Raw genomic sequence first — 24,150 nt, forward strand, 5'->3', positions numbered from 1 at the left:
TGATTTGTAACCCAAATTGTGATCTGTCCTGGAGAATGTTCCGTGCGCACTTGAGAAGAAATTGTAATCTGCTGCTTCTGGATGGAATGTCCTATAAATATCAATTAAGTCTATCTGGTCTATTGTGTCATTTAAAGCTTCTGTTTCCTTATTTATTTTCATTTTGGATGATCTGTCCATTGGTGTAAGTGTGGTGTTAAAGTCCCCCACTGTTATTGTGTTACTGTCGATTTCCTCTTTCATAGCTGTTAGCAGTTGCCTTATGTATTGATGTGCTCCTATGTTTGGTGCATATATATTTATAATAGTTATATCTTCTTCTTGGATTGATCCCTTGTTCATTATGTAGTGTCCTTCCTTGTCTCTTGTAACATTCTTTATTTTAAAGTCTATTTTATCTGATATGAGTATTGCTACTCCAGCTTTCTTTTGATGTCCATTTGCATGGAATATCTTTTTCCATCTCCTCTCTTTTGGTCTGTATGTGTCCCTAGGTCTGAAGTGGGTCTCTTGTAGACAGCATATATATGGGTCTTGTTTTGGTATCCATTCAGCCAGTCTATGTCTTTTGGTCGGAGCATTTAATCCATTTACATTTAAGGTAATTATCGATATGTATGTCCCTATTACCATTTTCTTAATTGTTTTGGGTTTGTTATTGTAGGTCTTTTCCTTCTCTTGTGTTTCTTGCCTAGAGAAGTTGCTTTAGCATTTGTTGTAAAGCTGGTTTGATGTTGCTGAATTCTGTTAACTTTTGCTTGTCTGTAAAGGTTTTAATTTCTCCATCAAATCTGAATGAGATCCTTGCTGGGTAGAGTAATCTTGGTTGTAGGATTTTCCCCTTCATCAATTTAAATATGTCCTGCCGCTCCCTTCTGGCTTGGATAGTTTCTGCTGAAAGATCAGCTGTTAACCTTATGGGGATTCCCTTGTGTGTTATTTGCTGTTTTTCCCTTGCTGCTTTTAATATTTTTTCTTTGTATTTTATTTTTGATAGTTTGATTAATATGTGTCTTGGCGTGTTTCTCCTTGGATTTATCCTGTATGGGACTCTCTGTGCTTCCTGTACTTGATTAACTCTTTCATTTCCCATATTAGGGAAGTTTTCAACTATAATCTCTTCAAATATTTTCTCAGTCCCTTTCTTTTTCTCTTCTTCTTCTGGGACCCCTATAATTCAAATGTTGGTACGTTTAATGGTGTTCCAGAGGTCTCTGAGACTGTCCTCAATTCTTTTAATTCTTTTTTCTTTATTCTGCTCTGCAGTAGTTATTTCCACTATTTTATCTTCCAGGTCACTTATCCATTCTTCTGCCTCAGTGATTCTGCTATTGATTCCTTCTAGAGAATTTTTAATTTCATTTATCGTGTTGTTCATCACTGTTTGTTTGCTCTTTAGTTCTTCTAGGTCCTTGTTACACGTTTCTTTATTTTCTCCTTTCTATTTCCAAGATTTTGGATCATCTTTACTATCATTATTCTGAATTCTTTTTCAGGTAGACTGTCTATTTCCTCTTCATTTGTTAGGTCTGGTGGGTTTTTGCCTTGCTCCTTCATCTTCTGTGTGTTTCTCTGTCTTCTCATTTTGCTTAACTTACTGTGTTTGGTGTCTCCTTTTCATAGGCTGCAGGTTCATAATTCCCGTTGTTTTTGGTGTCTGTCCCCAGTGGCTAAGGTTGGTTCAGTGTGTTGTGTAGGCTTCCTGGTGGAGGGGACTAGTGCCTGTGTTCTGGTGGATGAGGCTGCATCTTGTCTTTCTGGTGGGCAGGTCCATGTCTGGTGGTGTGTTTTGGGGTGTCTGTGTCCTTATTATTATTTTAGGCAGCCTCTCTGCTAATGGATGGGGTTGTGTTCCTGTCTTTCTAGTTGTTTGGCATAGGGTGTCCAGCACTGTAGCTTGCTGGTCGTTGAGTGGAGCTGGGTCTTGGCGTTGAGATGGAGATCTCTGGAGATTTTCGCTCTTTGATATTATGTGGAGCTGGGAGGTCTCTTGTGTACCAGTGTCCTGAACTTGGCTCTCCCACCTCAGAGGCACAGCCCTGACACCTGGCTGGAGCACCAAGAGCCTGTCATCCACACGGCTCAGAATAAAAGAGATAAAAAGAAGAAAGAAAGATAGAAGAAGATAAAATAAAGTAAAATAAAACAAAATAAAATAAAGTTATTAAAGTAAAAGTAAAACATAATTATTAAGAAAAATTTTTTGAAAAGTAATAAAAAAAAAAAATCAGACAGACAGAATCCTAGGACAAATGGTAAAAGCCAAGCTCTACAGACAAAATCACATGCAGAAGCATACACATACACACTCACAAAAAGAGAATAAGGGATAAAAATATATACATCGTTGATCCCAGAGTCCACCTCCTCAATTTGGGGTGATTCGTTGTCTATTCAGGTATTCCACAGATGCAGTGTACATCACGTTGATTGTGCAGATTTAATCCGCTGCTCCTGAGGCTGCTGGGAGAAATTTCCCTTTCTCTTCTTTGTTCGCACAGCTCCCAGGGTTCAGCTTTGGCTTTAGATCTGCCTCTGCCTGTAGGTCGCCTGAGGGCCTCTGTTCTTCGCTCAGACAGGGCGGGGTTAAAGGAGCAGCTGATTCGGGGGCTCTGGCTCACTGAGGCTGGGGGGAGGGAGGGGTACGGAGTGCTGGTTGAGCCTGCGGCGGCAGAGGCCACCATGACGTTGCACCAGCGTAAGGCGCGCCGTGTGTTCTCCCGGGGTAGTTGTCCCTGCATCACGGGACCCTGGCAGTGGTGGGCTGCACAGGCTCCCGGGAGGGGAGGTGTGGATAGTGACCTGTGCTTTCACACAGGCCTCTTGGTGGCTGCAGCAGCAGCGTTAGCGTCCCATGCCCATCTCTGGGGTCCGCGCTGATAGCCGCGGCTCGCACCCATCTCAGGAGCTCCTTTAAGCAGCACTCTTAATCCCCTCTCCTCACGCACCAGGAAACAAAGAGCCAAGAAAATATCTCTTCCCTCTTCGGCAGCTCCAGACTTTTTCCTGGACTCCCTCCCGGCTTGCTGTGGCGCACTAGCCCCTTCAGGCTCTGTTCATGCAGCCAACCTGAGTCCTCTCCCTGGGATCCGACCTCTGAAGCCCAAGCCTCAGCTCCCAGCCCTCACCTGCCCCAGCGGGTGAGCTGGCAAGCCTCTCGGGCTGGTGAGTGCTGGTCGGCACCGATCCTCTTTGCGGGAATCTCTCTGCTTTGCCCTCCGCACCCCTGTTGCTGCGCTCTCCTCCGTGGCTCCGAAGCTTCCTCCCTCCGCCACCCACAGTCTCCGTCCTCGAAGGGGCTTCCTAGTGTGTGGAAACCTTTCCTCCTTCACAGCTCCCTCCCACTTGTGCAAGTCCCATCCCTATTCTTTTGTCTCTGTTTTTTCTTTTTTTTTTTGCCCTACCCGTGTACGTGGCGCGTTTCTTGCCTTTTGGGAGGTCTGAGGTCTTCTGCCAGCGTTCAGTAGGTGTTCTGTAGGAGTTGTTCCACATGTAGATGTATTTCTGATGTATTTGTGGGGAGGAAGGTGATCTCCGCATCTTACTCTTCCGCCATCTTGAAGCTCCTCCTGCGATACCATATCTTTTTCATCCATTCATCTTTTGATGGGCACTTAGGTGGTTTCCATATCTTGGCTCTTATAAATAATGCCACAGTGAACATAGGGGTGCATGTATCTTTTCAAATTAGTGTTTTCATATTCTTTGGGTAAATACCCGGTAGTGGGATAGTTGGATCATATGGTAGTTATATTCTTGATGTATTTTTACATTTTATTTATATATTTATGTATTTATTTTGGGCTTTGTTGCTGCACACGGGTTTTCTCTAGTTGCATCGAGTGGGAGCTACTCTTCTTTGCCATGTGCAGACTTCTCGTTCCTGTAGCTTCTCTTGTTGTGGAGCACGGGCTCTAGGCGCGCGGGCTTCAGTAGTTGTGGCTCACAGGCTCTAGAGCGCAGGCTCAGTAGTTGTGGCTCACGAGCTTAGTTGCTCCATGACATGTGGGATCTTCCTGTACCAGGGATCAAACCTGTGTCTCCTCCATTAGCAGGCAGATTCCTCACCACTGCACCAACAGGGAAGTCCATATTTTTGATTTTTGAGGACTCTCCATATTTCTTCCATAGTCGTTGCACCAATTTACATTCCCACAAACAGCATATGAAGGTTCCCCTTTCTACACTTGTTATTTCTTGACTTTTTGATAATAGGCAATCTAAGGGGCGTAAGTCAGTATATTATTGTGGTTTAGATTTACATTTCCATACTAATCAGTGACATTGAACATTTTTTCATGTGCCTGTTGGCCATCTGTATATCTTTGGAAAAATGTCTATTCAGCTGCTCTTCCCATTTTTTTTTAACTCATCTTTTTATTTATTTATTTATTTTTAGCTGTGTTGGGTTTTCGTTTCTGTACGAGGGCTTTCTCTAGTTGCGGCAAGCGGGGGCCACTCTTCGTTGTGGTGTGCAGGCCTCTCACTATCGCGGCCTCTCTTGTTGCGGAGCACAGGCTCCAGACGCGCAGGCTCAGTAGTTGTGGCTCACGGGCCTAGTTGCTCCGCGGCATGTGGGATCTTTCCCGACCAGGGCTCGAACCCGTGTCCCCTGCATTGGCAGGCAGATTCTCAACCACTGCACCACCAGGGAAGCCCCTCTTCCCATTTTTTAATATGGTTGCTTGTTTTGTTTTTGATGAGTTTGTATAAATTCTTTATGTATTTTGGATATTAACTGCTTATCAGTTATATGATTTTCAAATATCTTTTTCCATTCAGTAGGTTGCCTTTTTGTTCTGTTGATGGTTTCTTTTGCTATGCAGAAGCTTTTTAGTTTGATGTAGTCCCATTTGTTTATTTTTGCTTTTGTTTCCTTTGTCTGAGGAGACATATCTAGAAAGACATTGCTAAGACTGATGTCAAAGAGAGTACTGCCTATGTTTTCTTCTAGGAGTTTTATGGTTTCAAATCTTGTATTGAAGTCCTTAAACCATTTTCAGCTATTTTTTCTGTATGGTGTGAGATATTGTTCTAGTTTCACGTTTTTGCATGTCACTCTTCATTTTCTCCAACACCATTTATTGAAGAGACTATTCTTTCTCCACTGTGTATTCTTGCTCCTTTGTTGTAAATTAATTGTCCATATATGCATGGGTTTATTTCTAGGCTCTCAATTCTACTCCTTGCTCTGTGTGGTTTTTCTGCCAATACCATGCAGTTTTGATTACTGTGGCTTTGTAGTATATTTTGAAGTCAGGGAGTGATGTACCTCCAGCTTTGTTCTTTTTTTCAGGATTGCTTTGGCTATTTGAGATCTTCTATGGTTCCATACAAATTTCAAATTTTAGGATTATTTGATCTATTTCCGTGAAAAATGTTGTTAGAATTTTGATAGGGATTGCATTCAGTTTTTATGTTGCTTTGGGTAATAGAGACAGTTTAACGATACTAATTCTTCTAATCCAAGAACAGAGAATATCTTCCCATTTAATTGTTTCTTCAATTCCTTTCATCATTGATTTATAGATTTCAGTGTACAGTTCTTTTTCACTTCCTTGATTAAATTTATTCCTAAGTATTTTATTCTTTTTGTCACAATTATAAATGGTATTGTTCACTTAATCTCTCTTTCTACTAGCTCATTATTGGTGTATAGAAACACAACAGATTTTTGTATATTGATTTCATATCCTGCGAATTTAATGTCTTTGTTTCTTATTTCTAATAGTTTTTTTTGGTGGAGACTTCAGGATTTTCTATATATAAAATTATGTCATCTACAAATAGTAACAGTTTTACTTCTTTCTTTCCAATTTGGATGTCTTTTATTTCCTTTTCTTGCCTAATTGCTCTGGCTAGGACTTCCAATACTATGTTGAATAAAAGTGGCTAGGGTGGGCATTCTTGTCTTGTTCCTGATTTTAGAGGAATAGCTTTCAGTTTTTCACCATTGAGTATGATGTTAGCTCTGGGTTTTTCATATATGGCCTTTATTATGTTGAGGTACATTCCTTTTATACCTACTTTATTGAGAGTTTTATCATAAATGTGTGTTGAATCTTGTCAAATGCTTTTTCTGCAGTTACTCAGATAATCATATGATTTTTATACTTTATTTTGTTAATGTGGTATATCACATGGATTGATTTGCAGGTGTTGAACCATCCTTGTATAACTGGAGTAAATCCCACCTGATCATGGTGCATTATCCTTTTAATGCATTGTATTTGGTTTGCTATTATTTTATTGATTTTTGCATCTATGTGCATCAGAGATATTGGCTTGTAATTTTCTTTTTGTGTGTGTTGGCTTTGTCTGGTTTTGGTATCATGGTAATGTTGGCCTCATAAAGTGAGTTAGGAAGTGTTCCCTTCTCTTCAGTTTTTTGGAGTAGTTTGGGAAGGATAGGTATTAAATCTTCCTTGAATGTTTGATAGAATTCATCTGTGAAGCCATGTGGTCCTGGACTTTTGTTTTTTGGTAGCTTTTTGATTACTGTTTCAATCTCCGTACTAGTGATCAGTCTATTCAAACTATTTCTTCATGGTTCTGTCATAGAAGGTTGTATGATTCTAAGAATTTGTCCATTTCTTCTAGGTTGTCCAATTTGTTGGAATATAGCTGTTCATAGTATTCTCTTATAATCCTTTGTATTTCTGTGGTATCTTTTGTTATTCTCTTTTGTTTCTGATTTTTTAATCAGGATTTTCTCTCTTTTCTCCTTTGTGAGTCTAGCTGAAGGTTTGTCAGTTTTTTTAATCCTTCAAAAGAACCCACTGTTAATTTCATTTACCTTTTCTCTTGTCCTTTTAGTCTCTATTTCATTTATATCTGCTCTGATCTTTGTTATTTACTTTCTTCTACTGATCTTGGGCTTTGTTTATTCTTCTTTTTCTAGTTCCTTTAGGTATAAAGTTATTTATTTGAGATATTTCTTGTTTCTTGAGGTAGGCCTGTATTACTATAAACTTCCCTATTTGTGCCACTTTGCTGGATCACATAGATTTTGGTATGTCATATTTTCATTTGCCTTCAGGTAGTTTTAGATTTCTCCTTTGATTTCTTCATTGACCCAATATTGTTCAGTAACATGTTGTTCAGGCTCCACATATTTGTTATTCTTCCAGCTTTATTCTTGTAGTTGATTTTAGTTTCATACCATTGTCAGAAAAGATGCTTGATATGATTTCAGTCTTCTTAAATTTATTGAGCCTTGTTTTGAGTTACAACATATGGTCTATCTCTCAGAAAGTTCCATGTGCAGAAGACTTTGTATTCTGTTGCATTTGGATGGAATGTTCTGTACAAATCTATCAAATCCATCTGGTCTGATATTTCATTTAAGGCCAGTGTTTCCTTCATTTAAGGCCATCTGTCTGGATGATCTATCCATTGATGTAAGTGGGGTATCAGTGTTAAAGTTCCCTACTGTTATCATATTGCTGTCAATTTGTTTTCTTCTGTTAATAATTGCTTTATATATTTTCGTGCTCCCATATTAATCACTGTTATGTCATTTTTATCTCTTACTACCCTTTTTCGGCTTGAAGTCCATTTTGTGTGATATGAGTATGGCTACACCCACTTTCTTTTCACTGACATTTGCTTAGACTATCATCTTCTGTCTGTTTACTTTTAGCCTATAGAGCTGAGGTGAACCTCATGGAGGGAGCACAGAGTTGAGTATTGTTTTATAACCTCTCCAGCTACTCTATGTCTTTTGATTGGTGAATTCAGTTCATTTACATTTTGGGTGATTATTGATGGATGAGTACTTAGTACTGCCATTTTATCTTCTGATTTCTGCTTCATCTATATTATCATTGTTTCTTTTTTTTAACATCTTTATTGGAGTATAATTGTTTTATAATGTTGTGTTAGTTTCTGCTGTACAACATTTGGTAGTGTATATATGTCAGTGCTACTCTCTCACTTCGTTCCAGCTTACCCATCACCCTCCCCATGTCCTCAAGTCCATTCTCTATGTCTGCGTCTTTATTCCTGTCCTGCCCCTAGGTTCATCAGAACAATTTTTTTTTTAAGATCCTATATATATGTGTTAGTGTACGGTATTTGTTTTTCTCTTTCTGACTTCACTCTGTATGACAGACTGTAGGTCCATCCAGCTCACTAAAAATAACTCAATTTCGTTTCTTTTTATGGCTGAGTAATATTCCATTGTATATATATGCCACATCTACTCTATCCGTTAATCTGTTGATGGACACTTAGGTTGCTTCCATGTCCTGGCTATTGTAAATAGTGCTGCAGTAAACACTGTGGTACATGTCTCTTTCTGAGTTATGGTTTTCTCAGGGTATATGCCCAGTAGTGGTATTGCTGGGTCATATGGTAGTTCTATTTTTAGCTTTTTAAGGAACCTCCATACTGTTCTCCATAGTGGCTGTGTTAATTTACATTCCCACCACCAGTGCAAGAGGATTCCCTTTTCTCCACACCCTCTCCAGCATTTATTGTTTGTATATTTTTTGATGTTGGCCATTCTGACTGATATGACGTGATACCTCATTGTGGTTTTGATTTGCATTTCTCTAATGATTAGTGATGTAGAGCATCCTTCCATGTGTATTTTGAAAATCTGTATATCTTCTTTGGAGAAATGTCTATTTAGGTCTTCCGCCTATTTTTGCATTAGGTTGCTTGTTTTTTCGATATTGAGCTGCATGAGCTACTTCTATATTTTGGAGATTAAACCTTCGTCAGCTGCTTCGTTTGCAAATATTTTCTCCCATTCGGAGGATTGTCTTTTCGTCTTGTTTATAGTTTCCTTTGATGTGCAAAAGCTTTTAAGTTTCATTAGGTCTCATTTGTTTATTTTTGTTTTTACTTCCACTTCTCTAGGAGGTGGGTCAAAAAGGATCTTGCTGTGTTTTATGCCATAGAGTATTCTGCCTATGTTTTCCTCTAAGAGTTTGATAGTGTTTGGCCTTACACTTAGGTCTTTAATCCATTTTGAGTCTACTTTTGTGTTCGGTGTTAGGAAGTGTTCTAATTTCATTCTTTTACATGTAGCTTCCAGTTTTCACAGCACCATGTATTGAAGAGACTGTTTTCTCCATTGTATATTCGTGACTCCCTTATCAAGGATAAGGTGACCATATGTCTGTGGGTTTATCTCTGGGCTTTCTATCCTGTTCCATTGATCAATATTTCTGTTTTTGTGCCAGTACCATACTGTCTTGATTACTGTAGCTTTGTAGTATAGTCTGAAGTCAGGGAGTCTGATTCCTCCAGCTCCATTTTTCTTTCTCAAGAGTGCTTTGGCTATTCGGGGTCTTTTGTGTTTCCATACAAATTGTGAAATTTTTTGTTCTAGCTCTGTGAAAGATGCCATTGGTAGTTTGATAGAGATTGCATTGAATTGTAGATTGCTTTGGGTAGTTAAGTCATTTTAATAGTGTTGATTTTTCCAATCCAAGAACATGGTATATTTCTCCATCTTTTTGCATCGTCTTTAATTTCTTTCATCATTGTCTTATAGTTTTTTGCGTACAGGTCTTTTGTCTCCTTAGATAGGTTTGTTCCTAGGTATTTTATTCTCTTTGTTGCCGTGGTAAATGGGAGTGTTTTTGTAATTTCTCTTTAAGATTTTTCGTCCTTAGTGTATAGGAATGCCAGCGATTTCAGTGCATTAATTTTGCATCCTGCAACTTGGCCAAATTCATTGATGAGCTCCAGTAGTTTTCTGGTAGCATCTTTAAGATTCTCTATGTATAGTATGATGCCATCTGCAAACAGTGGCAGTTTTTCTTCTTCTTTTCTGATTTGGATTCCTTTTATTTCCTTTTCTTCTCTGATTGCCATGGCTAAAACTTCCAAAACAATGTTGAATAATAGTGGTGCAGGTGGGCAACCTTGTCTTGCTGCTGACCTTAGAGGAAATGGTTTCAGTTGTTCACCATTGAGAACGATGTTGGCTGTGGGTTTGTCATGTATGGCCTTTATTATGTTGAGGTAAGTTCCCTCTATGCCTACTTTCTGGAGAGCTTTTATAATAAATGGGTGTTGAATTTTGTTGAAAGCTTTTTCTGCATCTATTGAGATTATCATATGGTTTTTCTCCTTCAGTTTGTTAATATGGTGTATCACGTTGATTGACTTGCATATATTGAAGAATCCTTGCATTCCTGGGATAAACCCCACTTGATTATGGTGTATGATGCTTTTAATGTGCTGTTGGATTCTTTTTGCTACTATTTTGTTGAGAATTTTTGCATCTATGTTCATCGGTGATATTGGCCTGTAGATTGCTTTTGTTGTGACATCTTTGTCTGATTTTGGTATCAGGGTGATGGTGGCCTCGTAGAATGAGTTTGGGAGTATTCCTCCCTCTGCTATATTTTGGAAGAGTTTGAGAACGATAGGTGTTAGCTCTTCTCTAAATGTTTGGTAGAATTCACCTGTGAAGCCATCTGGTCCTGGGCTTTTGTTTGTTGGAAGATTTTTAATCACAGTTTCAATTTCAGTGCTTGTGATTGGTCTGTTCATATTTTCTATTTCTTCCTGGTTCCATCTTGAAAGGTTGTGCTTTCCTAAGAATTTGTCCATTACTTCCAGGTTGTCCATTTTATTGGCATATAGTTGCTTGTAGTAATCTCTCATGATCCTTTGTCTTTCTGCAGTGTCAGTTGTTACTTCTTCTTTTTCATTTCTAGTCATGTTGATTTGTGTCTTCTCCCTTTTTTCCTTGATGACTCTGGCTAACGGTTTATCAATTTTGTTTATCTTCTCAAAGAACCAGCCTTTAGTTTTATTGATCTTTGCTATCGTTTCCTTCATTTCTTTTTCATTTATTTCTGAGCTGATCTTTATGATTTCTTTCCTTCTGCTCACTTTGGGGTTTTTGTGTTCTTCTTTCTCTAATTGCTTTAGGTGTAACATTAGGTTGTTTACTTGAGATGTTTCTTGTTTCTTGAGCTAGGGTTGTATTGCTATAAACTTCCCTCTTAAAACTGCTTTTGCTGCATCCCATAGGTTTTGGATCGTCATGTTTTCATTGTCATTTGTTTCTAGGTATTTTTTGATTTCCTCTTTGATTTTTTCAGTGATCTCTTGGTTATGAAGTAGTGTATTGTTTAGCCTCCATGTGTTTGTATTTTTTACAGTTTTTTTTTTACTGTAATTGATACCTAGTCTCATAGCGTTGTGGTTGGAAAAGATACTTGACACGATTTCAATTTTTTTTAATTTACCAAGGCTTGATTTTACCGAAGATATGAATCTGTCCTGGAGAATGTTCCATGAGCACTTGAGAACAAAATATATTCTGTTGTTTTTCGATGGAATGTCCTATAAATATCAATTAAGTCCATCTTATCTAATGTGTTATTTAAGGCTTGTGTTTCCTTATTTATTTTCATTTTGGATGATCTGTTCATTGGTGAAAGTGAGGTGTTAAAGCCCCCTCCTATTGTTGTGTTACTGTCGATTTCCCCTTTTATGGCTGTTAGTATTTGCCTTATGTATTGAGTTGCTCTTATGTTGGGTACAGAAATATTTTCAATTGTTTTCTCTTCTTCTTGGATTGATCCCTTGATCATCATGTAGTGTCCTTCTTTGTCTCTTGTCTGTATTTTAAAGTCTATTTTGTCTGATATGAGAATTCCTGCTCCAGCTTTCTTTTGATTTCCATTTGCGTGGAATATCTTTTTCCACCCCTTCAGTTTCATTCTTTATGTGTCCCTTGGTCTGAAGTGGGTCTCTTGTAGGCAGCATATATAGGGGTCTTGTTTTTGAATCCGTTCAGCCAGTCTTTGTGTTTTGGTTGGAGCATTGAATCCATTTACATTTAAGGTAGCTATTGATATGTATGTTCCTATTACCATTTTCTTAATTGTTTTGGGTTTGTTGTTGTAGGGCTTTTCCTTCTCTTGTGTTTCCTGCCTAGAGAAGTTCCTTTAGCATTTGTTGTAAAGCTGTTTTGGTGGTGCTGAATTCCCTTAGCTTTTGCTTGTCAGTAAAGATTTTAATTTCTTCGTCGAATCTGAATGAGGTCCTTACTGTGTAGAGTAATCTTGGTTGTATGTTTTTCCCTTTCATCACTTTAAATATGTCCTGCCACTCCCTTCTGGCTTGCAGAGTTTCTGCTGAAAGATCAGCTGTTAAGCTTTTGGGGATTCCCTTGTATGTTTTTTGTTGCTTTTCCCTTGCTGCTTTTAATATTTTTTCTTAGTATTTAATTTTTGATAGTTTGATTAATATGTGTCTTGGCATGTTTCTCCTTGGATTTATCCTGTATGGGATTCTCTGCGCTTCCTGTACTTGACTATTTCTTTTCCCATGTTAGAGAAGTTTTCAACTATAATCCCTTCAAATATTTTCTTAGACCCTTACTTTTTCTCTTCTTTTTCTCGGACTCCTATAATTCGAATGTTTGTGTGTTTAATGTTGTCTCAGAGGTCTGTGAGCCTGTCCTCAATTCTTTTCATTCTTTTTTCTTTGTTCTGCTCTGTGGCAGTTATTTCCACTCTTTAATCTTCCAGGTCACTTATCCATTCTTCTGCCTCAGTTATTCTGCTGTTGATGCCTTCTAAAGAATTTTTAATTTCATTTATTGTGTTGTTCATCATTGTTTGTTTGCTCTTTAGTTCTTCTAGGTCCTTGTGAAACGTTTTTTTGTATTTTCTCCCTTCTATTTCCAAGATTTTGGGTCATCTTTACTCTCATTACTCTGAATTGTTTTTCAGGTAGACTGCCTATTTCCTCTTCATTTGTTTGGTCTGGTGGGTTTTTACATTGCTCCTTCATCTCCTGCATTTTTCTCTGTCTTCTCGTTTTTTTTAACTTACTGTGTTTGGGGTCTCCTTTTCGCAGGCTGCAGGTTCGTAGTTCCCGTTGTTTTTGGTGTCTGCCCCCAGTGGGTGAGGTTGGTTCAGTGGCTTCTGTAGGCTTCCTGGTGGAGGGGACTGGTACCTGTGTTCTCGTGGGTGTGACTGGATCTTGTCTTTCTGCTGGGCAGGGCCATGTCCGGTGGTGTGCTTTGGGTTGTCTGTGAACTTAGTATGATTTTAGGCAGCCTCTCTGCTAATGGGTGTTTTTGTGTTCCTGACTTGCTAGTTGTTTGCATAGGGTGTCCAGCACTGTAGCTTGCTGGTTGTTCAGTGGAGCTGGGTCTTTGCATTGAGATGGAGATCTCTGTGAGAGCTTTCACCATTTGATATTAAGTCGGGCTGGGAAGTCTCTGGTGGTCCAATGCCCTGGACTTGGCTCTCCCACCTCTGAGTCTCAGGCCTCACACCCGGCTGGAACACCAAGACCCTGTCAGCCACACGGTCATTTCTGCACTGCTTCCCTGCCAGGAGCGTCCCAATGTGGCGACCAACTCAGTCTCCAGCTTCCCTTTCCTCAGGACGGGCTCATTGTTTCTTTCTCCTTGTGTTTCTGGCTTCCATTTTTGTTTGGTGGTTTTCTATGATATTTTTCTCAGTTTCCTCATTTTGTTTTGTGTCTCCGTTCTAGATTTATGTTTTGTAATTAACATGAAGTTTGTATCAAATGTCACATAGATAAATAGTTTTTTCTGCTGATAGCATCTTATCTTCATTTAACTGTATGGTTTTCCTCTTCCCCTTTTGTGTTTTTGTTGTCTCAAACTTTCCCTTTTTATGTTGTAAGTTTATTACCAAATTGAAGTAGCTATAGTTATTTTTTCTGCATTTTCTCCCTTTTTTAACCTTTATACTGTAATAAAGTGTTTAAGAACCTTTTCTGATAAATAGTTGCAATTTTCTGATTCTGTCTGTCTATCACCTTACTTACTCCAAGTTTTGTGTACTTTTGTCTTTGTTTCTGGTATACGACCTCTGTTCAACATCTCTTGTAAGGCACGTCTAGTGTTGATGAACTCCCTCAGCTTTTGTTTCTCTGGGAAAGTCTTTATTTCTCCTTCATATCTGAATGATAACTTTGGTGGATACAGTATCCTTGGGTGACAACTTTTATCTTTTAGTATTTTGATAATGTCATTCCATTCCCACCTGACCTGTAGAGTTTCTGCTTAGAAATCTGCTGATAGCCTAATTTGGGTTCCTTTGTAGTTTACCATTTTTTTCTCCCTGGCTGCCTACAAAATTGTTTCTTTGTCATAGACTTTTGACAATTTTAGTATGTGTCTTGGAGAAGATCTTTTTGCATAGAGGTAATTACGTGTTCTCTTAGCTTCATGGACTTGTATATCCAGTTCCTTCCACAGTTTAGGAAATTCTCACCTATTATTTATTTAAATAAACTCTCTGCTCCCTTCTCCCTCTTTTCTCCTTCTGTGATGTCCATTATCCTAATGTTGCCCTACCTAAGAGTCAGATAGCTCTTGTAGAATTTCCTCATTTTTTTGCATCTTATTTTTCTTTCCTCTTCTACTTGTATCTTTTCTAGATTTTTATCTTCACACTCACTAATTCTCTCTTCCATATGGTCTGCTTTATTTCCAGTGATTTTTTTTTAAAACATCTTTATTGAAGTATAATTGCTTTACAATGGTGTGTTAGTTTCTGCTTTATAACAAAGTGAATCAGTTATACATATACATATGTTCCCATATCTCTTCCCTCTTGCGTCTCCCTCCCTCCCACCCTCCCCATCCCACCCCTCTAGGTGGTCACAAAGCACCGAGCTGATCTCCCTGTGCTATGTGGCTGCTTCCCACTAGCTATCTATTGTACATCTGGTAGTGTATATATGTCCATGACACTCTCTCACCCTGTCACATCTCACCCTTCCCCCTCCCCATATCCTCAAGTCCATTCTCTAGTAGGTCTGTGTCTTTATTCCCATCTTGTCACTAGGTTCTTCATGTCCTTTTTTTTTTTCCCCCTTAGATTCCATATATATGTGTTAGCATACTGTATTTGTTTTTCTCTTTCTGACTTACTTCACTCTGTATGACAGACTCTAACTCCATCCACCTCATTACAGATACCTCCATTTCATTTCTTTTTATGGCTGAGTAATATTCCATTGTATATATGTGCCACATCTTCTTTAACCATTCATCCGATGATGGACACTTAGGTTGCTTCCAAGTCCTGGCTATTGTAAATAGAGCTGCAATGAACATTTTGATACATGACTCTTTTTGAACTATGGTTTTCTCAGGGTATATGCCCAGTAGTGGGATTGCTGGGTCGTATGGTAGTTCTATTTTTAGTTTTTTAAGGAACCTCCATACTGTTCTCCATAGTGGCTGTATCAAATTACATTCCCACCAACAGTCCAAGAGTGTTCCCTTTTCTCCACACCCTCTCCAGCATTTATTGTTTCTAGATTTTTTGATGATGGCCAATCTGACCGGTGTGAAATGGTATCTCATTGTAGTTTTGATTTGCATTTCTCTAATGATTAATGATGTTGAGCATTCTTTCATGTGTCTGTTGGCCATCTGTATATCTACTTTGGAGAAATGTCTATTTAGGTCTTCTGCCCATTTTTGGATTGGGTTGTTTGTTTTTTTGTTATTGAGCTGCATGAGCTGCTTGTAAATCTTGGAGATTAACCCTTTGTCAGTTACTTCATTTGCAAATATTTTCTCCCATTCTGAGGGTTGTCTTTTGGTCTTGTTTATGGTTTCCTTTGCTGTGCAAAAGCTTTTAAGTTTCATTAGGTCCCATTTGTTTATTTGTGTTTTTATTTCCATTTGTCTAGGAGCTGGGTCAAAAAGGATCTTGCTGTGATTTATGTCATAGAGTGTTCTGCCTATGTTTTCCTCTAAGAGTTTGATAGTGTCTGGCCTTACACTTAGGTCTTTAATCCATTTTGAGTTTATTTTTGTGTATGGTGTCAGGGAGTGTTCTAATTTCATACTTTTACATGTACCTGTCCAATTTTCCCAGCACCACTTATTGAAGAGGCTGTCTTTTCTCCACTGTATATGCTTGCCTCCTTTATCAAAGATAAGGTGACCATATGTGCGTGGGCTTATCTCTGGGCTTTCTATCCTGTTCCATTGATCTATATTTCTGTTTTTGTGCCAGTACCAAACTGTCTTGATTACTGTAGCTTTGTAGTATAGTCTGAAGTCAGGGAGCCTGATTCCTCCAGCTCCATTTTTCGTTCTCAAGATTGCTTTGGCTATTCGGGATCTTTTGTGTTTCCATACAAATTGTGAAATTTTTTGTTCTAGTTCTGTGAAAAATGCCAGTGGTAGTTTGATAGGGATTGCATTGAATCTGTAGATTGCTTTGGGTAGTAGAGTCATTTTCACAATGTTGATTCTTCCAATCCAAGAACATGGTATATCTCTCCATCTATTTGTATCATCTTTAATTTCTTTCATCAGTGTCTTATAATTTTCTGCATACAGGTCTTTTGTCTCCTTAGGTAGGTTTATTCCTAGATATTTTATTCTTTTTGTTGCAATGGTAAACGGGAGTGTTTTCTTAATTTCACTTTCAGATTTTTCGTCATTTGTGTATAGAAATGCAAGAGATTTCTGTGCATTAATTTTGTGTCCTGCTACTTTACCAAATTCATTGATTAGCTCTAGTAGTTTTCTGATAGCATCTTTAGGATTCTCTATGTATAGTATCATGTCATCTGCAAACAGTGACAGCTTTACTTCTTCTTTTCCGATTTGGATTCCTTTTATTTCTTTTTCTTCTCTGATTGCTGTGGCAAACACTTCCAAAACTATGTTGAATAATAGTGCTGAGAGTGGGCAACCTTTTCTTGTTCCTGATCTTAGTGGAAATGGTTTCAGTTTTTCACCATTGAGGACAGTATTGGCGGTGGGTTTGTCATATATGGCCTTTATTATGTTGAGGAAAGTTCCCTCTATGCCTACTTTCTGCAGGGCTTTTATCATAAATGGGTGTTGAATTTTGTCAAAAGCTTTCTCTGCATCTATTGAGATGATCATATGGTTTTTCTCTTTCAATTTGTTAATATGGTGTATCACGTTGATTGATTTGCGTATATTGAAGAATCCTTGCATTCCTGGGATAAACCCCACTTGATCATGGTGTATGATCCTTTTAATGTGCTGTTGGATTCTGTTTGCTAGTATTTTGTTGAGGATTTTTGCATCTATGTTCATCAGTGATATTGACCTGTAGTTTTCTTTCTTTGTGACATCTTTGTCTGGTTTTGGTATCAGGGTGATGGTGGCCTCGTAGAATGAGTTTGGGAGTGTTCCTCCCTCTGCAATATTTTGGAAGAGTTTGAGAAGGATAGGTGTTAGCTCTTCTCTAAATGTTTGATAGAATTCGCCTGTGAAGCCATCTGGTCCTGGGCTTTTGTGTGTTGGAAGATTTTTAATCACAGTTTCAATTTCAGTGCTTGTGATTCGTCTGTTCATATTTTCTATTTCTTCCTGGTTCAGTCTCGGCAGGTTGTGCATTTCTAAGAATCTGTCCATTTCTTCCAGGTTGTCCATTTTATTGGCATAGAGTTGCTTGTAGTAATCTCTCATGATCCTTTGTATTTCTGCAGTGTCAGTGGTTACTTCTCCTTTTTCATTTCTAATTCTATTGATTTGAGTCTTCTCCCTTTTTCTCTTGATGAGTCTGGCTAATGGTTTATCAATTTTGTTTATCTTCTCAAAGAACCAGCTTTTAGTTTCATTGATTTTTGCTATTGTTTCCTTCATTTCTTTTTCATTTATTTCTGACCTGATCTTTATGATTTCTTTCCTTCTGCTAGCTTTGGGGATTTTTTGTTCTTCTTTCTCTAATTGCTTCAGGTGCAAGGTTAGGTTGTTTATTCGAGATGTTTCCTGTTTCTTGATGTAGGCTTGTATTGCTATAAACTTCCCTCTTAGCACTGCTTTTGCTTCGTCCCATAGGTTTTGGGTCGTCGTGTCTCCATTGTCATTTGTTTCTAGGTATTTTTTGATTTCCCCTTTGATTTCTTCAGTGATCACTTCGTTATTAAGTAGTGTATTGTGTAGCCTCCATGTGTTTGTATTTTTTACAGATCTTTTCCTGTAATTGATATCTAGTCTCATAGCGTTGTGGTCGGAAAAGATACTTGATACGATTTCAATTTTCCTAAATTTACCAAGGCTTGATTTGTGACCCAAGATATGATCTATCCTGGAGAATGTTCCATGAGCACTTGAGAAGAATGTGTATTCTGTTGTTTTTGGGTGGAATGTCCTATAAATATCAGTTAAGTCCATCTTGTTTAATGTATCATTTAAAGCTTGTGTTTCCTTATTTATTTTCATTTTGGATGATCTGTCCATTGGTGAAAGTGGGGTGTTAAAGTCCCCTACTATGATTGTGTTGCTGTCGATTTCCCCTTTTATGACTGTTAGTATTTGCCTTATGTATTGAGGTGCTCCTATGTTGGGTGCATAAATATTTACAATTGTTATACCTTCCTCTTGGATCGATCCCTTGATCATTATATAGTGTCCTTCTTTGTCTCTTGTAATAGTCTTTATTTTAACGTCTATTTTGTCTGATATGAGAATTGCTACTCCAGCTTTCTTTTGATTTCCATTTGCATGGAATATCTTTTTCCATCCCCTCACTTTCAGTCTGTATGTGTCTCTAGGTCTGAAATGGGTCTTTTGTAGACAGCATATATATGGGTCTTGTTTTTGTATCCATTCAGCCAGTCTGTGTCTTTTGGTGGGAGCATTTAATCCATTTACATTTAAGGTAATTATCGATATGTATGTTCCTATTCCCATTTTCTTAAATGTTTTGGGTTTGTTATTGTAGGTGTTTTCCTTCTCTTGTGTTTCTTGCCTAGAGAAGTTCCTTTAGCATTTGTTGTAAAGCTGGTTTGGTGGTGCTGAACTCTCTCAGCTTTTGCTTGTCTGTAAAGGTTTTAATTTCTCCATCAAATCTGAATGAGATTCTTGCTGGGTAGATTAATCTTGGTTGTAGGTTTTTCTCCTTCATCACTTTAAGTATATCCTGCCACTCCCTTCTGGCTTGCAGAGTTTCTGCTGAAAGATCAGCTGTTAACCTGATGGGGATTCCCTTATGTGTTGTTTGTTGTTTTTCCCTTGCTGCTTTTAATATGTTTTCTTTATATTTAATTTTTGACAGTTTAATATGTGTCTTGGCGTGTTTCTCCTTGGATTTATCCTGTATGGGACTCTCTGTGCTTCCAGGACTTGATTAAGTATTTCCTTTCCCATATTAGGGAAGTTTTCAACTATAATCTCTTCAAATATTTTCTCAGTCCCTTTCTTTTTCTCTTCTTCTTCTGGGACCCCTATAATTCGAATGTTGGTGCGTTTAGTGTTGTCCCAGAGGTCTCTGAGACTGTCCTCAGTTCTTTTCATTCTTTTTTCTTTATCCTGCTCTGCAGTAGTTATTTCCACCATTTTATCTTCCAGGTCACTTATCCGTTCTTCTGCCTCAGTTATTCTGCTATTGATCCCATCTAGAGTATTTTTAATTTCATTTATTGTGTTGTTCATCGTTGCTTCGTTCCTCTTTAGTTCTTCTACGTCCTTGTTAAATGTTTCTTGCAGTTTGTCTATTCTATTTCCAAGATTTTGGATCATCTTTACTATCATTATTCTGAATTCTTTTTCAGGTAGACTGCCTATTTCCTCTTCATTTGTTAGGTCTGGTGTGTTTTGACCCTGCTCCTTCATCTGCTGTGTGTTTTTCTGTCGTCTCATTTTGCTTATCTTACTGTGTTTGGGGTCTCCTTTTCACAGGCTGCAGGTTCGTAGTTCCCGTTGTTTTTGGTATCTGTCTCCAGTGGCTAAGGTTGGTTCAGTGGGTTGTGTAGGCTTCCTGGTGGAGGGAACTAGTGCCTGTGTTCTGGTGGATGACGCTGGATCTTTTCTTTCTGGTGGGCACGTCCACGTCTGGTGGTGTATTTTGGGGTGTCTGTGGCCTTATTATGATTTTAGGCAGCCTCTGTGTTAATGGATGGGGCTGTGTTCCTGTCTTGCTAGTTGTTTGGCATAGGGTGTCCAGCACTGTATCTTGCTGGACGTTGAGTGAAGCTGGGTCTTGATGTTGAGATGGAGATCTCTGAGAGATTTTCGCCGTTTGGTATTACGTGGAGCTGGGAGGTGTCTTGTGGCCAGTGTCCTGAAGTTGGCTCTCCCACCTCAGAGGCACAGCCCTGATGCCTGGCTGGAGCACCAAGAGCCTTTCATCCACACAGCTCAGAGTAAAAGGGAGAAAAAATAGAAAAAAAGAAAGAAACAGGATAAAATATAGTGAAGTAAAATAAAGCTATTTTAAAGCAAAGCTATACAGACAAAATCTCACCCAGAAGCATATACATATACACTCAAAAAAAAAAAGGAAAAGGGGAAAAATTAATATATCCTGCTCCCAAAGTCCACCTCCTGAATTTGGGATGATTCGTTGTCTATTCAGGTATTCAACAGATGCAGGCACACCAAGTTGTTTGTGAAGTTTTAATCCGCTGCTTCTGAGGCTGCTGGGAGAGATTTCCCTTTCTCTTCTTTGTTCGCACAGCTCCCGGGGTTCAGCTTTGGATTTGGAGCCGCCTCTGCTTGTAGGTCGCCTGAGGGCGTCTGTTCCCTGCCCAGACAGAACGGGGTTAAAGGAGCAGCTGCTTCAGGGGCTCTGGCTCACTCAGGCGGGGGGAGGGAGGGATACGGATGCGGGGCGAGCCTGCGGCGGCAGGAGCCGGCGTGACGTTGCACCAGCCCGAGGCGCGCCGTGCGTTCTCCTGGGGAAGTTGTCCCCTGATCACGGGAGCCTGGCCGTGGCGGGCTGCACCTGCTCCCAGGAGGGGCGGTGTGGAGAGTGACCTGTGCTCGCACACAGGCTTTTTGGTGGCGGCAGCAGCAGCCTTAGCGTCTCATGCCCGTCTCTGGGGTCCGCGCTGATAACCGCGGCTCGCCCCCGTCTCTGGGGTCCGCGCTGATAGCCGCGGCTCGCCCCCATCTCTGGGGTCCGCGCTGATAGGCGCGGCTCGCGCCCGTCTCTGGAGCTCGTTTAGGCGGCGCTCTGAATCCCCTCTCCTCGCGCACCAGGAAACAGAGGGAAGAAAAAGTCTCTTACCTCTTCGGCAGCTGCAGAGTTTTTCCCAGACTCCCTCCCGGCTAGCTGTGGTGCACTAACCCCTTCAGGCTGTGTTCACGCTGCCAACCCCAGTCCTCTCCCTGCAATCCGACCGAAGCCCGAGCCTCAGCTCCCAGCCCCCGCCCGCCCAGGCGGGTGAGCAGACAAGCCTCTCGGGCTGGTGAGTGCTGGTCGGCGCCGAGCCTCTGTGCGGGAGTCTCTCCGCTTTGCCCTCCGCACCCCTGTGGCTGCGCTCTCCTCCGTGGCTCTGAAGCTTCCCCCCTCTGCCACCCGCAGTCTCTGCCCGTGAAGGGGCTTCCTAGTGCGTGGAAACCTTTCCTCCTTCACGGCTCCCTCCCACAGGTGCAGGCCCCGTCCCTATTCTTTTGACTCTGTTATTTCTTTTTTCTTTTACCCTACCCATGTACGTGGGGAGTTTCTTGCCTTTTGGGAGGTCTGACGTTTTCTGCCAGCGTTCAGTGGGTGTTCTGTAGGAGCAGTTCCACGTGTAGATGTATTTCTAATGTATCTGTGGGAAGGAAGGTGATCTCCGCGTCTTACTCTTCCGCCATCTTCTTCTCCCCCCTCTCCAGTGCTTTTTAATGCATTCTTTATCTCATTTATTGAGTTTTTCAGCTCCAGAATTTTAGTTCTTTTTTTTAGTTTCAACCTTTTTGGTAAAGCATTCCTGTTTATTAATTTTATTCCTGAGCTAATTGATGTGCCTTTCTGAGTTTTCATGTAGCTTGTTGAATTTCTTCATGACAGCTATTTTAAATTCTCTATCAGATCACATTATTCTGTGACTTTGGTTTCTGGAGAATTGTCATTTTCTTTTTGTGGTGCGGTATTACTGTGCTTCTTCATGGTACTTCCTTCTGCCAGAGCATGTGAAGTGAGACAAGTTAGAAATTAGGGGTCTTTTCTTTTTTCATAGGTGGCACTATAGCACAAGTTTTTGGTTTCTCTTACCTGAGCTGCCTCTGTCAGAGCTGTGCCCCCTGTCCCAACTCTCATTATCACTTCTGGTGTTTTCAGGGTCATTGGCACCTTGCTTCTGCCTATGTCACTGGCAGAAGCTGCCTGGTTCACCTGGATGGTGGGTTCTTCCCTCGCTTCCAGGATCCTCTGAGTCACAGGCTCAGCCACCACAGGGGGAAGGGGTGGGGGGAGCCAGGGTCATACCTGTGCCTCTTCCCTATCTGGTTTTCTAAGTTTCTTAGGCTCTGCCACTGCTGGTGGGAGAGCAGAGGGGCTGGAGACTTGGGCACCTCAGTGGCTGGAGGGACAGGGCTGCAGGCCCCATTCCCACTGCTGTACAGTTAGATGTGGCCATGGGTGCCACTGCAGCCAGGAGGCTGGTGTTGTGTGTGCTGTCTGCTCTGCTGCTACCAGGTTCTCTGGGGCTGCAGGCTTAGCTGCCATGGCCAGAGGGCCAGGATTATAGGCACTACCTCTACTGTTCCTTCAGTTCTGCCTCCTCTATCTGTTCCAGTCCATCCACCTTTAGATGTACAGGTGTGTGGAATTCTCTAGCATCCTGGTGTGTTGGACAAAAGTACCTTTGTTGAGTTGTAAATGTTTTACTGGTTGTAGATTGAAGGGGAGAGACAGAGGTAGCTTTTCATTCCACCATGTTGTTGATGCCACTCCTTGATTTTTTTGTTCAGGATAGAACACTACTGTATTCTTCTAGCCAGCTGGCAATTGAGAATTTCTTGGGAAGCTGCACACAGCCTAAGGAGCAAAGAGCAACATTCTGCTAAAAAGTTAACTTGGAGCCATTTTCATATAGTTTAGAGTGTTTGACTAGTTATTCATTCAGTAAATATTCATTGAGCAACTACTCTGTGGCAAGCTCTGTGCTAAAAGCTGGGAAACAATGTCAAACTGTAACAGACATGGTCCTTACCTTCATGGAGCTTGCCGTCTAGGGGATTGAATGCCATTAATTAAAAACTCACACAAATATGTATAATATCACACTTGTGGTGAGTGTTAAAAATAAAACCAATGTGTTAGTATAATTGCCTATGGTGACTAGATTTGCCCAAGTCAGTGAGGTCAGGGGTAGTTTCTGTGAGGAAGTATGGATTGAACTGAAATCCAGTGGAACAAGTAGGCGTTAATTAGGTATAAAAGTAAGGGGATAGCATGTGAGACAGAGTAAAAAGCATGTGTAAAGGCCCCTCGGTGGATAGACCATGGGCCACTAGAACTGAGGGAAGGTCAAAGTATATTTGGAACACAAGGAGAGGAGCAAAAGGTGGCACAAGATGTGGCTTAAGAAGTAAGAAGGTGAGGCCATCCTAATTTGCTATCATTTTCCCTTTAATTTGAAGCTTTAGGATTATCTTTCACACTGATTAAGCCAACAAAAATAGATCGTAAATAGGAGTGATTAAGTGATGACTTGCTTATTACCTAGATTTTTTTTCCTACTAGACAGGACACCTTCATGGAAAATTATTTCACCAGCCAACGAGACAACATCTTCCGTAATGTGGAGGTTCTGATTTATGTCTTTGATGTGGAAAGCCGCGAACTGGAAAAGGACATGCACTATTACCAGTCGTGCCTGGAGGCCATTCTGCAGAATTCTCCAGATGCCAAAATCTTTTGCTTGGTGCATAAAATGGATCTGGTACAGGAGGATCAACGAGACCTGGTAAGAAATAGAAAGGGTGGTGCACCAAATAATTGACATCCTTTGTAGACTTCTTCTGTAGAGATATAGGTAAATTTGTACCATTCTTTTTTAGGAAAAAAAAATCTCAGCATAAGCTTTCAAAATAAAGTTGACATTTGTTTTTAAAAACACTTATAAACAAATGTTCCATGGTAAGGGAAATATAATGTTCATTTAGCAAATAATTTTCAAATTTAGGAAAGGATCCTGACCATGTGATATCACTAAGCAGCTTTATGTATTTTAAAAATATATTTGCTACCACTGTTTTACTGTCCTTCAGAGCAGGCAGTTATTGTCAAGGCTAGAAGACCCACCAGGGGTGAGGTAAAGAAAGGTCATAGCTGTCACTAGGTTGACCTAGGAAACTGGTATGCACCAATTCAAATGCCAACTATACTGTGTTAGGCACAATGCCAAGGTCCTCATAATTGCACTGATATGGTATATTTATCTTCTTTTCTAGCATGGGAGTTAGTACGCATAAAT

General features: G+C 40.0%; 1 protein-coding gene across 5 annotated transcripts in view; it reads left to right on the forward strand.

The window, feature by feature from the left end:
* Nucleotides 1-24,150, forward strand: part of RRAGB (Ras related GTP binding B) — a 57,551-nt gene that overhangs the window by 20,076 nt on the left and 13,325 nt on the right. For all 5 annotated transcript variants that reach the window (XM_061177923.1, XM_061177918.1, XM_061177921.1 and 2 more), the window contains one exon: nt 23,418-23,640. In XM_061177923.1, coding sequence (XP_061033906.1) covers nt 23,418-23,640 — 223 coding nt within the window. The remainder of the gene's footprint in view (nt 1-23,417; nt 23,641-24,150) is intronic.

Source organism: Eubalaena glacialis, chromosome X, assembly GCF_028564815.1.
Source record: "Eubalaena glacialis isolate mEubGla1 chromosome X, mEubGla1.1.hap2.+ XY, whole genome shotgun sequence".
Taxonomy (NCBI): domain Eukaryota; kingdom Metazoa; phylum Chordata; class Mammalia; order Artiodactyla; family Balaenidae; genus Eubalaena; species Eubalaena glacialis.